The sequence below is a fragment of the Ambystoma mexicanum genome, chromosome 11, assembly GCF_040938575.1.
Source record: "Ambystoma mexicanum isolate Mex_15411 chromosome 11, UKY_AmexF1_1, whole genome shotgun sequence".
In the NCBI taxonomy this organism is placed as follows: domain Eukaryota; kingdom Metazoa; phylum Chordata; class Amphibia; order Caudata; family Ambystomatidae; genus Ambystoma; species Ambystoma mexicanum.
Genome location: NC_090934.1, coordinates 1,247,712,773 through 1,247,733,706, shown reverse-complemented (window position 1 = coordinate 1,247,733,706; position 20,934 = coordinate 1,247,712,773). Strand labels below are relative to the sequence as shown.

The window sequence follows — 20,934 nt, the reverse complement described above, 5'->3', positions numbered from 1 at the left end:
CGGTTGACAGCACCGAGTCAGGCATGGTTTGGCTTCTGAGGCATTTCGGGGCCGTGTCTGGGACCCTATACTTGTTTTCCAGCCTTTTCTACTTAGCAGGAGCAGAGGTAGGATTTCTCATCACTACAAAACTGTCATCCCATAAGTAGTCCAGTAAGGGGACTGAGACTAATGTTTTCCTGGAGGATTCCCAACATTGAAACAAGAAACTCTCCTTCTCTTCTGGGACCAGGTCGAAGAGCTTAGTAGCCCGGGGCATCATCGCCTGGAAAGAACCAACCTCATCTGGAGGGGAGTCTCTAGATGGCAGATCTACATCAGGTGGCTCACTGTCAGCTGGGCCGCAGTCCTAGTACTCATCTGTTCCCTGAGTACCATCCGTATCCGGGTCGGTATCAGTGTTTGCGTCAGTCCCAGCCTTGTCCTGCAGGGGGCCATGGGATAGGTGGCAGTTGCGGGACTGGTATCGCCTGGCGAAGAGGCCTTGGCGGACTTAGCCTAGGAGCCGGGCTGGGGACCAACGGTACCCCAGGGAGCACTGGCGGTAGGCTTTGCTGAATCTCCGATACCAGAGTGTGGAGAGTTGCTAAAATATCAAAGGAGACATTCCTTGGACCTAAAGGTATATGAATCAGGGCATGAGGCCAGGGACTCACGGGGTGAGTTGTTTGCACTCGTTGTGCAGGTTCCGGAGCTGGTCGCTGGACATGTTCACCAAACCCCTCATCTGGGTTTTGGCAGGTTACTTAAAGATTCCACCTCCTCTTCAGAGAGGGTGGAGAGGTGAAGTCCCCTGGACAGGGGATGTGGTCTTCAGCAGAGGAGCCCTTGTGGGCTTTAGCAGAACGGCAACTCCTTGTCCATGCAGATGCCTCTAGGAGAAGTGGCTATCACAGGCGCACATGGAGCAGTTAGAGCCCTTCCCCTTGACCCACTCTTGGCCGACGGAGGCAATACCACCTTGGATACAGTCATAGTAACGGTAGACACAGTAAACGTAATAGTCGATGAGGCCACCGATGGGACGGATGCTGGTACCGCCGGCGTGGCGGACGATGTCGATTGTGTTCCAGTTGATGATGACATCGGCGACGATGATGTCTTCTCCAACTACGGCCTTGGGCTCGTCAACAAGGATTTTGATGAGCGCTTTGTCGGCGGGGTCTGTGTCGATGGTGAAAGAGTTGCAGACCTCTGGGCCTTCCGAAGACGGGGTCCCATTTGTGGCCCTTGCCAGTTCAGTTGACGGAGATGCTGCAGCCACAGCGCTCGTCGACAATGGGGTCAGAGCATGTGACAACGTCACCTTCTTTGGTGCCTTCGCCTTGGAAGCACCCTCAACCTCTTGCCAGAGAGAGTACGCTCTTTGAGCCTGCTAGCCCTGGATAGGCATGACTGCATAACAACACAGAGTCAAAGGCCTAACCTTCCTCAAGCCACGCCAACAACCTCCGATGGCGATCCACATCTTCGAGGAAAAAGACTAGGAAATGGGACATCTTTCGACATCATGGCACGGGTGCATATAGTAGATGCACTTCTGATGCCGGTCCTCCATGTAGACTTTCTTCTGGCTGTATCTTGAACAAGCCAAGAGGCACTTCTTCTTAGCCTCCGACATGGCGCATGCAGAAGCCCAAAAAAAACAGTTTGTGGCCTCACACGACCTGGAGATCCGACGGATGGCAGAATCTCTACCAGCAATGGATCCCCGTTACTGGCACGTCACTACAGTGACGGATGAAGAAAAAAGAAGAATATTTATATCAAAAATAGGCAAAATATCTTGAGCAAGTTGAGGAGTGATACTCGAGCACTCCCTACACGAAAACGTGCTGCGAAAATCTGAAGATTGCCACCAGGGGTGGAGTTAAGGAGGACCAATGTCATTGGCTGGGGCAGTATGACCCAAAATGACAGAAGGAACAAGTTACTTACCTGTAACTGTTGTTCTCCAGCATGGGTCTGGCATGGATTCACATGCTCATGAATATTCCCCGTCGTCAGGCTGGGAATCCTCGGTAAAGAAAAATCAGTATCAGTTTCGTTTCTGATCTGTCTTTCGTAGTAGTAACCAATCACTGATCTCTGCGTCATACTGACCACAGCCAATGACTGCCATCTCCCTAAGCCCCGCCTCTGGCAGCCATCTTCAGATTTGGTAGCACGTAAAGTGGCAGTATGACCAAGTGAAGAGCCGCAGAGGGGTAGGCGGGAGGGTTCGCATGTGAATCCATGCCAGACCAATGTTGGAGAACAACAGTTACAGGTAAGTAACTTGTTCCTTCTCCAGCATGGGGTCTGGCATGGATTCACATGCTCATGAATATAAGAATACATAGCAGTACACACATGCACAACCACGGGAGGTGGCAACAGGCTCGACATTAAGCAATACAGCAACTCAACATTAAGCATCTCTTACCTCCTCACCAGGCTCACCTTAAGCGAACAGGTTGCGCAGCACTGCTTGGCCGACCTTGGACTCCTCCCTGGAATCCCGATCGACGCAGTAGAATCTCGTGAAGGTGTGCGTCGACCTCCACGTAGCAGCCCTGCAGATGTCCAGCAGGGGCACACCAGATAGGAACGCCGTTGTAGCAGCGATCGCTCTGGTCAAATGGGCTCTCGGATGGCCTGGCAGCGGTCGGATGCAGCCGGAGAGCCATCTGGAAATAGAAGACTTCGAGAGAGCCTTCCCTTGATTCACAGGTCCAAAGTTCACAAACAGCTGTGATGTCCTCCGAAAACTCTTTGTGCGGTCCACGTAGAACTTCAGCGCTCTAGCCACATCCAGCGAGTGCAAAGTCCTCTCGGCCAGCGACGAAAGAGACGGGAAGAAAACCGGTAACACCAGGGGCTCGTTAAGATGGAAGTCCGACGGCACCTTGGGCATAAAGGAGGGGTGCGTCCTAAGCACCACCCTCGAGGCATGGAAAGTCAAGTACGGTGCTTTGCAGGATAGGGCCTGAATCTCTCCCACTCGTCGTGCAGAGGTAATGGCCACCAGGAATGCAGTCTTCCACGACACAAACTTCATCGGTGCAGAGTGCATCGGCTCGAATGGGGGCCCCATGAGCCTGGTCAGCACCACGTTAAGTTCCCACGCCGGGGCCTTCACCGGCGGGAACGACCGGAACAGTCCTTTCATAAACTCTTTTACCAGTCGATGGGACCACAGGGACATCAGTCCTGTGGTTCTGGTATATCTGGAGATCGCCGCCAGATGAATCTTAATGGAGGCATGGGCTAGCCCAGCCTTTGCCAGCGATAGCAGGTACGGCAGCACTTGAGGGGCTGTAATCCGTAGGGGGTTGATCTTCTGTGCTCGGCACCAGATAGAGAACCTCTTCCACTTGTGACCGTAGCATTTGAGAGTCGAGGATGCCCTGGCCTTTGCAAGAACCTCTCTGCAGTCGGCCGGTATATCGTACCCTCCAAACTCTAGCGCTGCAGGAGCCAAGCCTGCAGGTTCAGCGACGCCGGGTCGTGGTGGAAGATGGCGCTTCCTTCTCTGGAGAGAAGATCCGCGTCCACCGACAGCTTGATGGGTGGGGACGTTGACCAGTCCAGAAGGTCCGGGAACCAGATCTGCCTCGGCCACGCCGGTGCGACGAGGATCATCCTGCACCGGGACCTCTTGAGCTGGTTGATGAGTCGAAGCAGCAACGGCAACGGAGGGAACGCAAACAGGTATAGGCCGTCCCAGGGGAACGAGAACGCATCACCCATGCTTCTCGGCTGGGGAAACCTGCTGGCGAACCTCTGGCACTTCAATTTCGTCGCTGTTGCAAACAGGTCGATTTGGGGTTTGCCCCATCGTCAGAAGAGTTGATCCACCTGATCATGGCGCAGCTCCCTGCTGAGCGAGTCGGCGATGGAGTTTCCTTCTCCTGCCAGGTGGAAGGGAACCAGGAACATTCCCTGGGCGACAGCCCAGTGCCACAGATCCTGTGCCTCCTTGGATAGGGCTGGGGATCTGGTGCCTCCCTGCTTCCGTATGTAAAACATTGTCGTGGTGTTGTCCGTGAAGATCCGCACCACCTTGCCCTTGAGCGACGGGAGGAACGATTTGAGAGCCCAGAACACGGCTCGGAGTTCCAGGATGTTGATGTGCAGGAGCTTCTCCTCCGGGAGCCACAGGCCTCTTGCTTGGAGATCTCCGGTGTGGGCGCCCCAACCCTCCAGGGAAGCGTCCGTCGTCACCGTCTCCTGGTACGCCGGCGTCTGAAAGTCCTTGCCCGCCGTGAGGTGAGCTCGAACACCCCACCACTGAATCGCCCGCCGGAACACCTCGTTGAGGGGGACCCTGTCTTCGAAGGTGCCCGTCGCCTGCATCCAACGGGCATCGAGAAATTCTTGAAGAGGGCGCATCCGTAGTCTGCAGAGGCGCACCAGGCAGATGCAAGAGGACATCATCCCCAGGAGGGACTTGATGGACCTCACCCTGGCCATGTCCGTGGCTAGCAGGCGCTGCACTTTGCCCAGAATGGTCTTCGTCTGTTCTTCCGACGGTGCCGCCAGGCGCCTCACTGTATCGAGCTTCGCTCCCAGAAACAGGGCCACCTGCGACGGCACCAGGTGGGACTTTGGGTAATTTATTGCGAATCCCAGGTCTGTGAGTAGCTGGACGGTCCTCGCAGTGTGTTCGACGGCGAGTTCCCTCGTCCTTGCGCGGATGAGCCAGTCGTCCAGGTAGGGGTAGACGTGAATCCCCTGCAGGCGCAGCCGCGCCGCCACAGGTGCTAGGCACTTGGTAAAGACCCTGGGGGCCGACTTCAATCCGAACGGCAGTGCTCTGAATTGGTAGTGGCGTCCCTGGACGACGAACCTGAGGAACTTCGGTGACTCTTGAGGATGGGAACGTGGAAGTATGCATCCTCCAGTTCCAACGACGATAGAAAGTCGCCTTCCTCCAGCTGTCCCAGCACGTGCTGGAGGGTGACCATCCTGAACTTTTGTGACCCGATGTATTTGTTCAAACGACGAAGGTCCAGGATGGGGCGCCAGCCGCCAGTCTTCTTCCTGACGAGGAAGTACCTTGAGAACACCCCGGAGCCTCTTCGGGACGAGCTCGATGGCGCCTTTCCTGAGCATCGCCCGTACTTCCAACAGCAGTTGCGGGACGTGATTTTCCTTCCTGGCCACAGGTGGAACGTGAGGGCACTTCTTCAGGAATTCGATAGAGTGTCCTCTTGCCAGGGTATCCAGCACCCAACGGTCGGTGGAGATGGACTTCCACACGCCGACGAACTTCGTCAGCCAGCCTCCCACCGGGTGCTTCGGTGGGGGCCCCGAGGCCACGGCCGGTTCAGTCCTGCTTGGAGGTGGTGGCCAGGGCGGCAAGGCGCTCCCTGCTTGCCGCGACCCCTGTAGGCCTCCTGAGACGAGGAGCGTGCCGCCTGGCGGTAGGACGACGAGCCACCGCTGGATCCCTTGGAGGCCCCCTGTCTGCCTCCGGAGCTCCGAAAGGGCCGTCGTTGCTGAAGGGCTCCTAGGGCGCGGGCCGTCTCCGTGTCCGTCTTTATGGCTTGGAGGGATTCGTCCACCGCCTTCCATAACAAGTTGCTGCCGTCGAACGGCATGTCCAACACCCTGGGCTGGACGTCCTGACGGAAGTCGGTCGCCCGGAGCCAACCCAGTCGTCGTAGGCAAACTCCGTTACCCAGCTGGCGGAAACCGGTATCGGCAATATCGGTTGCCACCGTTATGGCGTGGCCCTACGCCCCCTCGCCTTCTTGAAGTATTTCCAGGGCCTCGGACCTCTTGTCGTCCGGTAGGAAGTCCAATATGGGGGCCAGCTTAAACGAGAGCTCCCTGTCGTAACGGGCCACGATCGCCAGGGCGTTGGCCGCTTTGATCGTCATCGCCGCCGGCGAAATGACCCGTCGCCCCATGGCGTCCAACTTCCAACTCGCCGTCCGGAGGGGAATTCGACGTTGAGGCTCCTGATCCCGCCGCTTTCTTTTTCGCCGCTGAGACGACCGAGTCCGGCGGGGTTCTTGAGTACCGACAGGCCCTCCTCCCAGATGTCATCGATTAGAGGCACCGCGATGACAGTCTTCCTCTTGGCCTCCCGGCGCTGATAGAGGAAACCTTCATTTTTCTGCTCCTCCGGGCAGAGCTGGAACAAATCGGACGCCCTGGCGATCATGGCGTGGAATGAGCCAATCTCGTCGGGCGGAGAGGCCCGTGCGACGGGAGACCCGTTCCGTCGTCGCCCTCAGAACCCGTCGTCGAGCCCACCGCACCGTCATCTCCCGACTCGTGGGAGGATGAGGAGGGAACTGCAGGCCTTACGGGGGCGAGTGGAGGAGAGGGTTGGGTCCTCCGTCGTTTGTTCGGAGGACTTCCCGACGGGCCAGGTTGCGGGTCCTCCGGCCTGGGCCGTGGTAATCTCGTCCTTATCTCAGAGCATAAGGACTGGATCGTAAACAAAATGGCCGCCGAGCTATCCTGAGGCCTAGGTTCCGGCTGCGCCGGAAGGGAAGGCTGCTCTTCCTCGCCATCGTCGTCTTCCTCGGTTATCTCCCGAGGATCTTCCTTGCGGGATCGAACCTTCTCGAATTGGACTTCGAGATTCCTCACGGCCTCGGTCAGTTCCCCCTCCGAGGCTGACACCTAGCTCGAGGAGGCTATCGTGCCCCCCCCCCCCTTTTTCCATCACGGGGGCCATGACGATGGGCTGAAAAGAGGATTCCCTCCTTGGCGGCAGGGAAACTCTAGTCCCGGAGGCAGTCTCCGCTGGCGGGGTCTCTGCCGGGTTGGCCAGAGTCGCCGCGATCGCCTCGATAGAGGCCTTTGCCTGCTGGGTAGGGGCCTTCACCACCTTAGGTGCGTCCTGGGCCTTCTCCTTAGGGGGAGGGGCGACGCCTCGCTCCCCCTCTCCCGAGATCGGACGGGGCTTCTCCCGAAGTTTACCCGGGGTCTCGGACTTCCTCTTCACCGAACCAGAGCGCTGGCTCGTGGTTGACGGTGCCGGGGAAGGTGCGCCCTGCCTGGCGACCGAAGAGCCTGACCTTTCGGCGCTCCCGGAGCCAGCGGCGCTTGGCCTGGTGTTGGGCCCCCGTCGCCGGGGTGCCCGCACAGGACTTAGAAGCCTGCTCGGACCCTTTCTTCTTCTTCTCACCCATTCAGCCCTTCTCCAACCAGCTGGCGAGACGGGATCGACGGTCCCTCATGGTCCGCTCCGACAAGTTCTTGCAGAACTGGCAGTCCTTCCCTACATGAGTCTTGTCCCCATGAAGACAGTAGAGGCATCACGAATGTTCGTCCTCCTTAAACACATTCTGCAGCCCGCATCCAGGGCAGCTGCGAAACAGCTTGGGTCCGAGTGACGAACTCGCGTCCTGGGCCATCTCGAAGTAGGCCGCAAATCTTCTGGAATCCTCCAAGAGGTTGATTTGACGAAATCTTCACCCTTGAGGGGCGTAGGAAAATCCCGAAACGGGTATCCGTTAACGGAAGTAGAAACGGTGGAGCTTGAGGCGCGATTACCGAAAAAATGTGAAAATTCACCTGAAAAAGCGCGAAACAGGCAGCAAAAGCTCGAGAGCTAAGCACGAGGACTCCCAACACTTGAACGTGCGGTAAAAATCTGAAGATGGCTGCCAGAGGCGGGGCTTAGGGAGATGGCAGTCATTGGCTGTGGTCAGTATGATGCAGAGATCAGTGATTGGTTACTACTACGAAAGAGATCAGAAACGAAACTGATACTGATTTTTCTTTACCGAGGATTCCCAGCCTGACGACGGGGAATATTCATGAGCATGTGAATCCATGCCAGACCCCATGCTGGAGAAATAGGCTATGCAAGCGACAGGCAGTTTTAGCTTAAAGTTAGACGGCTTCATATATCACTGAGGATTCCCAGCCTGACAACGAGGAATATTCATAGGATGTGAAACCATGCAAGACCCTATGCTGGCGAATTGTAGCCTACACCATCCTCTGTTGCCTCAGGGCTGGGCTCCTCAGTGCTACCAATGTACCTCCAACACCCTCTGTTATGTGTGTAGTGACACAGATACAGTTCTGACCTTTGTGTTCTGTGCTTTTCCAGTACTGGGATTCACAGACAGTTCTGACAAAGCATCAAAAAGTGATCTAAAACAATTTATGTCTAATACTAGGGACACACCCACACTTCTATTAATGGGGCTGGCCAACTAATCGGGTTAGAAGGCCGAGCCAAATTTCATCATGAATCCTTATCACTGGTCACTGTTTATAATGCAGACAAAGGTAATGAGAATTTGAATGTCTTAAGTTTGCTAGATAGCTTATACTTCACAACCCTGCGGAGTATAAAAGCACTACCATGCTGGGCCTCTGACACATATATGCTCGAACACAAATAAACAGCTTAATCAATAAATAGCATTGATGAACTACATACCGCTCCCTTTTACTCCATCACCAGGTATTTACATCTCTCTGGTAATGACAAACAAGCCTGAAAGGAGCGGACTGCATAAAATGTCTTGTGCCTCCTTTGATGGCCAGAAATGATTAAATTGAGCCTGTTTCTGGAACCAAAAATGGATGAGAGAAAGTCCTCTGTCGAACCTTGATGGTGGGGTCATTAAAGGGGATTGATGCTGGCTTATAACATGTGATTCTGGGAATGGTGGCAGTCCCAAGAGGATCCATAAACAGGATGCATGGTCTTGTCACACTGCTACCTTCGATCTTCCTGCTCCCTTCACACTGGTACAGAAACCAAATAAAAAAATCACAAAGGGAATGAGGTGATAAAAACGTAAACAGTCAGTGACCTCCCATAGACGTACATATTCATACAGCTCAGCTAAGACAAGTTGGGCTAAGGGAGTCCACCCCGGTGGTAGGGCCACGGTCTGACTGGCCGAGAGAAGACTGCGCAAGGTGAGGGAAAAGCCCAACTCCCCTACAAGTGCTTTAAGACATCACCAGGAGCGGAACCAATCAACCAAATCCCATTCCAGCTGCCTAAAGTTACAGTAGAGAGATTCCCAACACCAGCGAGTGGCTGAAAGGGAGGGTCAATGTCCCATAAAAGATAGGTTATATGGAATAAGGCTGTGGGATGTAGAGGGAAGAGCTCATTCAGAGCTGGCTGGCAAGGAGAAAAAAGGAGCCAGAGAAGGTCCTGGAGCAAGAACAAGAGACTGAAAGAGTGCTTCTGGCGCCTGAAGAGAGCAGGAGACAGGAAGTTAGAGGAGAGGCCTAGAAAGCTTGTGTACAAAGGAAATAGGAGGCTGCGTAGAAAGCCCAGAAGGCAGAAATACCTAGATGTATGGGGAAAGCATGAGCCAGGGGGCTGGGGAGGAGAGTGTCCCAGGAGCAGGGAAAAGCTAACAAACCAGGAGAGGCCGACAAGAAAGGGGAGGAGACAGAGGAAAGCGATAAAGAGTTGGCAGAACATTGGAGAAACATCAGAAAGGATAAGAAGAGGGTGATAAAGAGGTGTGGAGAAGAAGTGAAATACTGCTATACAGCAGGAGAGGGGAGAATTGACATACATAGAAAGGTGGGAGAAAGGTAGCAAGGATGAGAAGGTGTTGGACCCTATGGAGTACAAATAGGAAGGGTGGAAGAATGAGCTGGTGAATATATGTCCAGGAGAAAGCAGCAGGAGAGAGAGGGACGCAGAAGTAGAAAGAGAGAGCGAGAGAGAGAGAGAGAGCAAGAGCAAGAGAGCGACAGAGAGCGACAGTGAGAGAGGAGACTGCCAAAACAAGACTTGGAACAAGAGAAATACTGGGCAGGGGTAAGTGGCTGGTGAACCGGGACCATGTGGAGGAGGAAGGTGGTAAGAGGTCTAGTGAGTACCAGAACAAGACCTTCAGGTGGATTTTGCACTTTTGTTCGCCCAGCAACTCTCTGCCTTCGCTGTAGCCCAGATCCACAGTGGCACTACGTATGGAGCTTGCCAACAAGCTCCCATTTGGAGCTAAGAGCCCCAGATGAGGCTCCCCCTCCTGAAAGTTACAAGAAGGGCGCAGGAACACTTCAAACTCAAATTAAGAATACAGGGGATTTGCATAGGTTTTGTAATCTTATAGGTGCTGACCTTTAAGAGCATGGACTTGGGGGGGTTTTCGGGGAAAGCCAGTGTGGGTTGCAATACTTTCTGTATTGTATAGTGTACTACAAAACATTTTTTTCGTATTCTACTTTGTGTTATAAAATGCAAATAAAACATTTCATTGAAAAAAAAATATTGAAGAAGAGTGTGGAAATACCTTGAATTCAAGAATATAAGTTGGTTGATGTGTGTTAATCTGCTGAGTGAAACCCAGAATCGGACTTACTGAGACCTGAGAGAACTTTTTGTTTGAACACTCTACTTCCAAGAGACACTTTATTTCCCCATCAGTTTATTTCACCACAATTTGTACATGATTCTCAAAAAGCCAGTTGCTGAGAAAACCCTAACGTCTGGCATTTTATATGACGATCTATGTCAAACATGTGACAGTATTGTATTGAATTAATAGAAGAAACCCTGCCCTCATTGCTTTTGGGATGATCTAAGCGCAGAGGTAAAAATGATGAATGCTCAGGGGGCACAGTGCACCCAGATTACAACAAAAGCTGAACAAAACGTTAGATACTGAGACCCAGGAAATTGGTGGATCCAGTCACTGAGGAAAATTAGCTGGCCTTTGAAACCACGTATTTCGAATAGCCTAGTTGTCTGCATACTTTTCCTCACTCATTCAGTGGCACATGCCAAAAGGAACGGGATAATCTCACCAGTGCCAAAGGGACATGTCATCTCGGTGACCGCGACAACTCCCTCTTAACTGCTCAACTTCGATTGAGATGTTACCTGGAAATCTGGACAGGCCTTTGTTACTGGTTTATTCTCCAGCATTGGTAAGAGATGCATTTTCATAGACCTGGGTTGAATGATGGCACAACGCTGGCAGTACATCTCCAGGTGCAAGTAGCCCATATAGAATGTGCATGTTCTGTGAGAGTCATGTATCCTGAATGGTCTACTACTCTGCATCCAACACATTGGTTGAAATCCTTTGTCAAAAGAACGAGTGGCAGATGGAGGCAATGCAATGGTATTGTTGCCAATAGAAATGCAATTTGAAAGAAAACAAATCTACCCTGCTGGGCACTACAGGACCTCTCCATTGTACAAGCACAAGTAATGTAACAAGAGAGGCCATAGCTCTGAGGTAGAAAATAACACCCCTTTCAGTAAGGTGAGACAGAAAACAAAAGACACCACACAAATCAATGCCAGGACAAGCCGGTGCCTGTGTCATACCGATAAGTGGAAAAAAAACAATTAGTCATTGGATAGATTTAGCTACACATGGTTGGGGGCGGAGCTTGCCAATCTGCTTATTATGCTTGCTCTGGCCCTGCTTATAGTGTAGGTACTCTGAACATTTGAGAACGAAGAGCAAGTGTACCACTAGAACTTTGAAACAGCAACAATAGTGAGAACATGAGAATGCAGAACACGTCGTTAAAACAGTTATGGAAAATTAGAAGCTAGAAAATCAGACACTTAGAAAAATAAAACAAACATGAATAGAAGCATCAGTTGCCAGCAAGCAGGTCGTACTTCACGTGGGTACTTGGGAGCATGAAATAGCAGAGAATCCTATACATAATTATTACAATATGGAAAAAAGCACCACAGGCAGATCACATTAATTTCAAGGAGGCTGATAAACATTGCATCCAGGCATGCATACACATGTCTAGAAAAGGGGCACAACAACACTAAAAATTAAACAATGCAAGTACAAAAGAGAGCACTTGCAGTTCAATGCAGTGACGAAACTAATCAACACGGTTGTCCCCAAGATGAGAATGATGAGCATTTCTTTAAGAAATTCAAAGAAAAGGGCCACATCCTTGTGTACTTGGGTCCCCTTGTACAGTGAAGCCAATCCCACAAACTAAGGCACATTTGATTACTTACATCTGATAAACTGTAGGGAAGGACGAGTCTCTCGCCGACTGTTACGGTCTTCCTGGCAATCAGTGCTTCAAACAGAAGCTCCTCTTTCACCTAATTCCAACAGAACCAAATCCTTTAATTCAAACAAAGGCTATTGGCACAATGAGGTATAAAATAGTTAGCAAGTTATAATAGCCCATCTAACAAACAACAGCAAAAGAACAGTGGCACGATATTAACTTTCATTTTAAAACATACACATTAAGTAAAATGGAGCATTCATTGGAAAGGATGTTGTATTCCTAGTACTGGCAAAATGATCATCAATCCCCAACTTGATGAAATGCATAGTTGTGGAAAAAAAGATAAGGGATGAAACACTCAAATGCAGCTGTAACTTGACACAATTATTCTCACAGCCTGATGTGACAAGAAGTACCATCTTCTTCTGCAATCCAAAAAACATTATCGGAAAATAAACCCAATTCATTTACCTGAAATAAGGATCTGTGTTGGGGATTTTCAAATATGAACAATACACAAAGGTTATTAATAACATTCACCTCCTGAAGATCCACAAAAAGAGGTGAAACGCGTGTAGAGGTTTCTTTTGATCAATCTACAGAATCTTACCTTGAACTAAGTACACTCTGGATGTTTCTTTTGATCAATCTACAGAATCTCATCTTGAACTAAGTACACTCTGATTTTGGATAAACACTATTTATTGAGTATCATGAAATACAGCAGAAAATGACAAAATGAATAGAAATAATGGAAAATTGAATGTTTCATCCTTCCTTAGCGCATGAAATGTAAAGATCAACCTCTCAACCATTATTCATGACTTCCATTACACTTTTGAGCCACTAACCACAGACTAATATTTACCTCAACTGCTTCATAAAATACCTGAGGATTTACTAACAAGATAGCACATGCACTCAATAGGAGGCTCGCCAATATAACAGACTGATGAAGCGTGTCTCCTGTTCTTCAAGCACATGTAGTACATACTGAAATACGGAATACCACTTCAAGGTTTCCATTTGGCAGTTCCTAGCAGTGGACTAAAACGTTACATCTACAAACACATTCAAGTGCAAAATCCGTGACATGATCTTGTCAACCACTTTCCGTGGGCTCAAATGAGGAATTTTACTAGCCTCTTGAATATCAGCCCTATTTGTTTTGCCTCAGAAGGTGGAGGACCATTCCCCATGATGACTGAGAAACTCTGGGGACTGAGGGAGCAGAAGGGAAGCGCTGATGCTAGTTCTAGAAGCTCTAAAAATCAGAGCTAGGGAGAAGGCTGCATATGTCAGAGTCGTTTAGTGCAATGGTCCAAGATACGGTTGCAGTCCTTCCCAATGAACTAGGAAAATGTGGGAGCAATCGGAGTGTAGTAGGCTGAAAGGCAGGCTGAGACAGGTCTGCTGACAGCTATGAGGAACACCACTTCATCAGTAGCGAAGTGCAGCAAGACCTGGGGACTCCAGTTACAAGGTCAGCAGAGGACACAGCTACAGGTAATGTACCAGGGAACGCACCTGCAATCTGGCTCCCTGTTTCTTTGATGCTTGTAACTCTCATGTTGCACCTCTTCTCTGTGTTTGCGCACTTTTTCCCTATGACCATGGATCTCCTGTAGTCCAGGGATGGCACGTAGATGTAACACTTAGCTATCAAGATGAAAATACAATTCTGGACATCATGAACTTCCTCAAGACTGTATAATGACAGGATAGGAGGGAATGCATATGCCAGGGGTCTGCAACCTGGGGATCTGCAGATATTTTGGATCCATCCTGCAGTCCGTGTTTTCTGGCCTCTTATCCTCAAAATCCCACTAAAGAGTTTGGCCTATCCGACTTGTGCCGGTGCTGAAATTACTTCTACGTTTGTTTGTTCAAGGACAGCAAGAATGTTGCTGTCTGCATCAAGGTCTTCCTTTTGGCGAGGTCCTCACCTGAGCTAGGATGAAAACATTCAAGGACATCAAAGGGAAGCTTCAAGGTTGTTTCTTGAACATCTTTACTGCACTTGGTTGCTCACATACCAGCCATCTGTTTGGCATCTGAGCATACATACATCCACCTTGCTGCTGTGTCAATGTTAAGATGGAATTCTAGAATCTGGCCTGGTGAACGCCACCCTAGTTATAGTGAACAGGGGAACTCAGAGGTTAGCCAAACCGAAATCAAGGTAAGCGTGGAGAGTAGTCAGGGCTATTCCCAGGAGAGTGTGAGTGGGGTCAGGAGTCACCATGAATCCACACAGTGAAACACAAAATAATTCAATTTAGACAGACAAGTACAAAAATACTATATTTATTCCAGGCCCAAAAACACACACACTAATGAAATAAACGTGTAGTAATATCACACAATACTCAATTATCAAACATATATACAGTCTTAGAAATGCATTCAATAACTTGAGCAACAAAAAGAACGTAAGTAGTGCTGCAATAGAATGAAACCAATTCACAAGAATTATACTTAACTCCCTATGATGTATGGGGCCTTGTGCCCAAAAGTCACAAAGCTTGTTGTTAGGAAAAGGGACTGATGAAGGAAGAGTGGTGAAATATTCCAGAAGATATTCAACAACATTACATATAGGTAAAATGATGTTCCTATCTTTCAGATAAAAGCTTTTAGAAACGGCAATCAAATAGTTTTGGAATGGAATAACCAACGTTTATTCTAAGGTTTATTCTAAGGAGAAGAGGGGGAGGTGAATGCATTGGAATTACTTACCACCCTGACTCCCATGTTCCCAGATGACTAGGTGGGTCGACTGGGGTTCACTGGAGGTAGGTTTCCACACCGTTGGTCCCTGTGAGAGGTGCCCAGGAGCTGCGGGTGCAAGGATTCTTCTGGTCGGTTCCAGGAGCAGACTGCAACCCTTTGCGAAGAAGAAATGCAGAAGGCAACAATGCAGACATCTTCAGGACCCTTCACGAGACGGGGGAAGGCAAGCTCAAGTGACGGCTACAACGCACAGACGACAACAGGTCTCCTTCCAGTGGTGGTCGAAGAAGACCTACCAGAACATGATCCCTTGAAGATGGGAAGCTTACATTCGGTAGGAAGGCGACTAATACCACAAGCTGGCGACCACTGAAGTGCTGGCGACGAACGCAGAATGGCGTTGATTCTACTTAAGTAGCCCAGTGGAGAGATTCTCAGTCCATTAGGTGGTCCAGGGACACTTCCGATGGCTGTATCCTCGGGTCTGCGTAGAGACTGGCATGGGAACCCAACCGGAAGCATCAGCAGTGGTAACAAATCTGTGAATACTCATGGACAATGGACTTGCACTGGGACCATAAGAAAACGCTGTATGCTCTACCTCCTAAGATTACTTGGAGGGATCCTCCCTTATCTCTTCTTCCCACACAGAACTCTTGTAATCATCTCATTAGTATTATCAAGAATCGAAACAGCCTCTATCTTGGAATGCCAGAACGGCTCACTCAAAAACTCAAACACATTTTAAATACTGCAGCAAGGATACTCCTGAGACTAAATAGAAGAGATCACATCATACCAGCCCTGAGAAGTCTACACTGGCTCGCAGTAACAAAATTAACTTCAAGCCCTCTGCATCACCCACAAATCACTGTTGGTCAAGGAACTGAATTCCTCCAGGCCAAGATCAACCGCTACCAACCAGGAAGAAACCTAAGATCAAACAATGACTTCCAAATCAAAACAATACAAAAAAGGACATTTCGGAGGAATCACATTCTCACGTCTAATTACCAACCTATGGAAGACAATTTTGAAAGGAGATAATAAGGACAGAAGACCACCACACCTTCAGAAAACGACTTAAAACCTGGCTATTCAACTCACAAAGATTAACATAAATGGGAACCACCAGCGATACCAACTGAGATCCAAGATTATCCAATGACAGCACAAATTCCGGAATCTAAAAATGTAAACTAACAAAACGCACTAACTACTAACCCTGCCCGCTCCTGACTCCTCTTCAACATACTCTACAGTTACCTCCATCCAACAGATCAGTATAATCTCACAAAACGCACAACCCACAAATACACCACAAAACTTACTAGCACAAACAAACCGCCCAACCACTGGACACTGCCCTTCCCGACACAATAACCCCAGTGCGCACAATACAAACACACCTAGAAAGCAGACTCACAATAGATGCCAGTTCCTCCTGGTTGTACAAGCACCAACAGAAAAGAACAACCTCTATCCTACTCCCTCTTCCCTCACTAATCTACCCAACCTACTTTCTTACATAACTATGTGAGCGCCTGGAGACCATGCCAATGGTAAAAGTGCGCTGTTTAAGACAAATTAACATAACATATCCAAACACTGGCAGGGTTAACAATAAACCTTAAGCCATACAGAACTCCTGAGGAAGAAATAGAGGAGATGCTCACAGCCGATATCATCAAGCCCTCAGAGTCCCTGGTCCTCCCCCATTGTCGTGATTGCAAAACCCAACCAATGTTGGAGCTTATGTATAGAATTTAGAAGGCTAAATTAGATTTCCACCTTTGATAATTATCCTATGCCACAGATATATGAATTAATTGAAAAGTTGGGTACTACTAAATCTATTTCCACACTTGACTTGACAAACTGGTATTGGCAGGTACCCCTAAAACAAGGGGATAGAGAGAAAACCACCTTTTTAATACTCTAAGGCGTATTTCAATGTAAGATTCTTCCGTTCGGGCTACATGGAGCTCCAGCCACATTTCAAAAGTGCATGGATAAAATCTTGAGGCCTTACACCACTCTCTGTGGGGCCTTATCTGGACGATCTAGTAGTCCACAGTGACAGCTGGCCGGAGCACTAAAGGCTAACCTGAGAAAATGCCCGTTAGCCCAGTCAGCCATTATATATCTTGGTTATTTTGTTAGGATTGGCCTTATCCAACCCCAGACGTATAAAGTGAAGGCGGAGCAGCAAACGGCAACCGCCAACCGCCAAGTCGAAAAGAGATCCTCGACCCTTCCTGGGATTAACCGGATACTACTGATGGTTTATCACAAATTAAACCACCCTAGCGGCTAATCTCACTGACACTCAAACATTCACAAACCTCAAAAGTTGACTTGGGAGAAAGAGGATCAAGATAGCTTTGAGGGCCTAAAACACATTCTAGTCAGGAACCAGTACTCAAAATGCCAGACTTTACCAAGGAATTCATCTTGCAAACCGATGCTTCCAAAGGCGGCTTAGGGGCAGTAGTGTCTCAAGCACATGACGGTATTGAGCATCCCATGCTCTACACCAGCAGGAAGCTCTTCCACTCCCCCTAACTCCCCCCGGACAGTCCTATGCCACAGTAGAGCTTGAGGCGCTGGAGATCAAGTGGGCCACATTACATCTGAGATATTACCAGACTGGGAGGAAGCTCCGGTTAATCACCGCCCATTCACCCTTAACCTGGATGAGCCTTAGAAAAGACACTAACCCTAAAGTAATGAGATGGTTCTGTGGCAGGTCGGAAGAAGGAGGTGGACACTTGAGGGACATCTTTATTGGTGTTTATTAAAATAATAAGGATAAGGCCTATCTTTCACCATTGCTAGAGGGTTATCCCTACCTCTGTAAATAACTACAGGTGCTTGTCAGTCATCAGGAAGTCCCAAAGAAATATGTCCATGGTTCAAAACTAGTTCTAACTGACCCTACCACTATTTTAAATAACTTAAATTCGATCAGGAGAATATCTCCCCTCTCCTTGTTGCCTCTTATGCCAATGTCTCTTCTTTACTCTAAAGTTCTCTTTAGTATGATATCTTTAAATAGTCTCTTGCCCCCTTCTGGATACGTTCATGTAACTCTTTCACAAGGCACTTCGGTTTTATCACCTCTTTATGGACAGTTTTTTCAACACTCCTTTTTGGCACTCGATTATATTTTGATTCAGGCTTGTGGGCTTTTCTGACTCTTTTAACTCAGCCTTCCTAAATTGGGCATAATTTCTTGTGACTTGACCTTCCCTCTGTTGGGCGTAGCTCAGTTGGATAGTCGCTCCTCCTATTTGGTTCACTTGATTTCACTTCACGTTCATATTTATAGAATTATCTCTCTGGTTTGCTCCACTCTTTACTTCTCAAACCATGGGGTACTTTGCCCTCTTCCCAGGGCATTTGTGACCAGTTCTTAATGTCTTCTCTTTCACGCGTATTCGTTATTCTTTTTACTGCATTAACACAATTCTACTTAAATGGCTTCATATTCAGTATCTCGTCAATTTCACTGGTACGATTTCCTCCGCCTCCATAATGATGCCCCGGTAGCTCCCTGTTCTCCCCGTTACCTCTGTATCTGCAGCGGAACGATATCGGGCTTGGCGCTCAGTCAGGTTCTCCTCCGCTCTGAATTTCGTGCTTCTCAATGTTGTCAGTGACCCAGCCTCGGTCCTCTCTCTTGTTGTGACTGACTATCGGTGCATGTAGCAAGGCGTCTCGTTGACTCTCCAGCCAGGTGGTTTCGGCGGGCACATGGCCCACCACAAAGTCACTGTGGTCACAACACCACCGGTATTAGGATTCCGTTCTCCTCTGCTTCTCTCTGCTCGGAAACGCAGGGCCTCCAGCGTTTCTCTCTGAAAGTCGCATGCTCTGCGGCTCTTCTCGGATCCGCCTCCTCCAGGCGTCACGTTGTCAGGGAGGCTCCCCCTGCTTACGCTCTTCTCTTTCTTTGTGCTTCACCTCTCCTCTGTGTGCTCTCCGCCTTCTGTCTACTTGTCTCAGTTATATGAACATCTCCCTTTAAAGAATACAGATGCTTGTCCTTGTACATAATGAGGTATTTTAGTTTAGTCTTCAGCCATATCTCTGGATCTTATAATCTTCACATTTGACAGTCACATTTATGCTACGATGGTGATGGTCTAGGGAGTTCCTGACAAGAACGAGAGTCCTTGTCCCTTAAGGGGGAGTCTCTCACAGTGAGGTCCCACTTTCCCAGACCCCTAGGGAGGGCTTGTTGAGCAGGCTCACCTCACTAACCTCAAAGGGGGAGACTTCCCCTTGGGGAGAAGGGACAAATACCCTAATTTCATCTCAATTCCTAGACCTACAACTCTTCTGCTTTACAGTGGAGCACAGGAAAGGAAAAGAAGGAGAAAATGTGGACTTTTAAAGCAGATTTGCACTCAACAGATGGGGGAGCCACACACTTAAGGGAAAGGGTATATGACAAATTGAGAGTTTTCTCCCCTTCTCACCAGGGGGGGAAGGGGGGGGGGGAACTACCCCCTTTGAGGCTAGGGAGGTGAGCCCTCTCAGCAACACCCTCCCTATGGATCTGAGCAAGTGGGACTTCACTGGTAGCGGCTACCCCTTAAGAGTACAAGGACAGGGGTCTCATTCCCACAAGGAAATCCCTATGCAAGCCACCTTATCTGCATATATGGGACTGCCTCCAGTAATGAATAACGTGTCCTCCTTTTGTTTGGCTCCAGGCAATGCTGGATCAACCACGACGCCTGAAGGAAAAGGGAATATACCTTTAAGTGCAAACTTCTATGTAAGAAGGACGAGTGGATTGCAGAAGAGGAGAGCGAACCATATGCAGGGGTAGCCCTCTGACATAGCTACACCTTGGAGTGGCAGAGAAGAGTGAAGCCGCAGAGCCCACGGCAATCCATGATGTGGAGAACACCCGAGAAAAACATCAGAGACCCAGCAACTCGAACAGCGCAAAAGCTGCTGTCAGGACAGAGCTTGGAGGGCTGTCCGAAGTGGTGTGGTGGCCTGGGGTCCATCTAACTATGCAGACACCAGTGGAGGTGGTAGACCTGAAACCTCCCATCAGCAGATATTCGCAGAATGCGGCAATTTATGGAGAAGCCGTGGGTGGGGCTGTTGCGAACCCCGGCGTAGGGAGACAAGGAACCGAAGAAGCAGACGCGTGCGAGCACCAGACCCCAGAACACCACCCATGACGAACAAAGGTACCGGAGTGGGATGGAAAAGGGGGAGGGCACTGGGGGAAAATTTCTTGACAGAAGAAAGTTGTGAAAACTACGATATTGATGTTTGGACATTGAAAAGCCATATATCACAAGCTACCAAGGAAAGTGAGTGGAGATATTAAGCATGAAGCTTTAAGAAAGCTCAAAAGAGTATCCTGTGAAGGATGGAAGAAGTTGCCAAAGTTAACTGTTGAAGAGTAGGGGAATCCCTTAATGAGAGACTTTGAAAAGTAAGATGAGTCAAGATTATATAAGGGCCCATGATAAAGATATCCCAAATACCAGAAGGGCCGAGTGGAAAAAGAAGGAGATATTCAAACTAAGAGGAAGGACTGTAAGAGATTATCTCAAGAAAACCATTAAGGAAGCCACTGAGAATACTGATGAGCATTATACCGTCTGGAACGCCAGACCTACGTGCAGTTGGCAGGAGCTACATGAGCTCATAAATAAGACACTGAGAACCAGAAGAGATCATCTTAATGACCTTGTTTCTAGAGAATGACTTTTGCATGCCGGATATATATATATGAACTAAGAGAACCCTAAAATACAGCCTCGAAACAGACGGCTAAAATGAAGCAGCCGAGAGACACATTCTTTTAGCAAACTTAAGTTATTAGTATTAGTGTAAGGGTCAGGTAGATTAGATTTTGGACGGAGGACATTTTTGATTTGGACTTCCTAATGACAGACCAGCATTTTTAATTAGTTTGGTTGGAACATCCCTGTAGCAATAAGGTAAAGTAGGCATTTTCTTTATTATTTTGAATAAAAACCGAAGAAATATTCAATGTGTGCGCGACGACTCCTTCCGACGCAACACAACATACATATATTAAGGACAACCAACATTAGACATTTAGGTTCAGGTAGGCGGTACGGCCAGCTGTGTTAGGGATGTGATCATGATGGACGAAATGCTAGATTGGAGGCAGAGAAAATGAGGGACAGAGGCAGGATAGTGGCAAGGGAAAAATGTTAGCTTGAGAACAAATGAGAGGGAGGTTAAGAGGGTAACCGAGAGGCA

At 49.0% G+C, this 20,934-nt stretch overlaps 1 protein-coding gene across 7 annotated transcripts in view; it reads right to left on the bottom strand.

Moving 5' to 3' along the window:
* The window catches only part of MYO9A (myosin IXA), a 1,154,601-nt gene that overhangs the window by 661,454 nt on the left and 472,213 nt on the right, over positions 1–20,934 (bottom strand). For all 7 annotated transcript variants that reach the window (XM_069624659.1, XM_069624658.1, XM_069624661.1 and 4 more), the window contains one exon: positions 11,936–12,025. In XM_069624659.1, the coding sequence (XP_069480760.1) occupies positions 11,936–12,025 (90 nt within the window). The remainder of the gene's footprint in view (positions 1–11,935; positions 12,026–20,934) is intronic.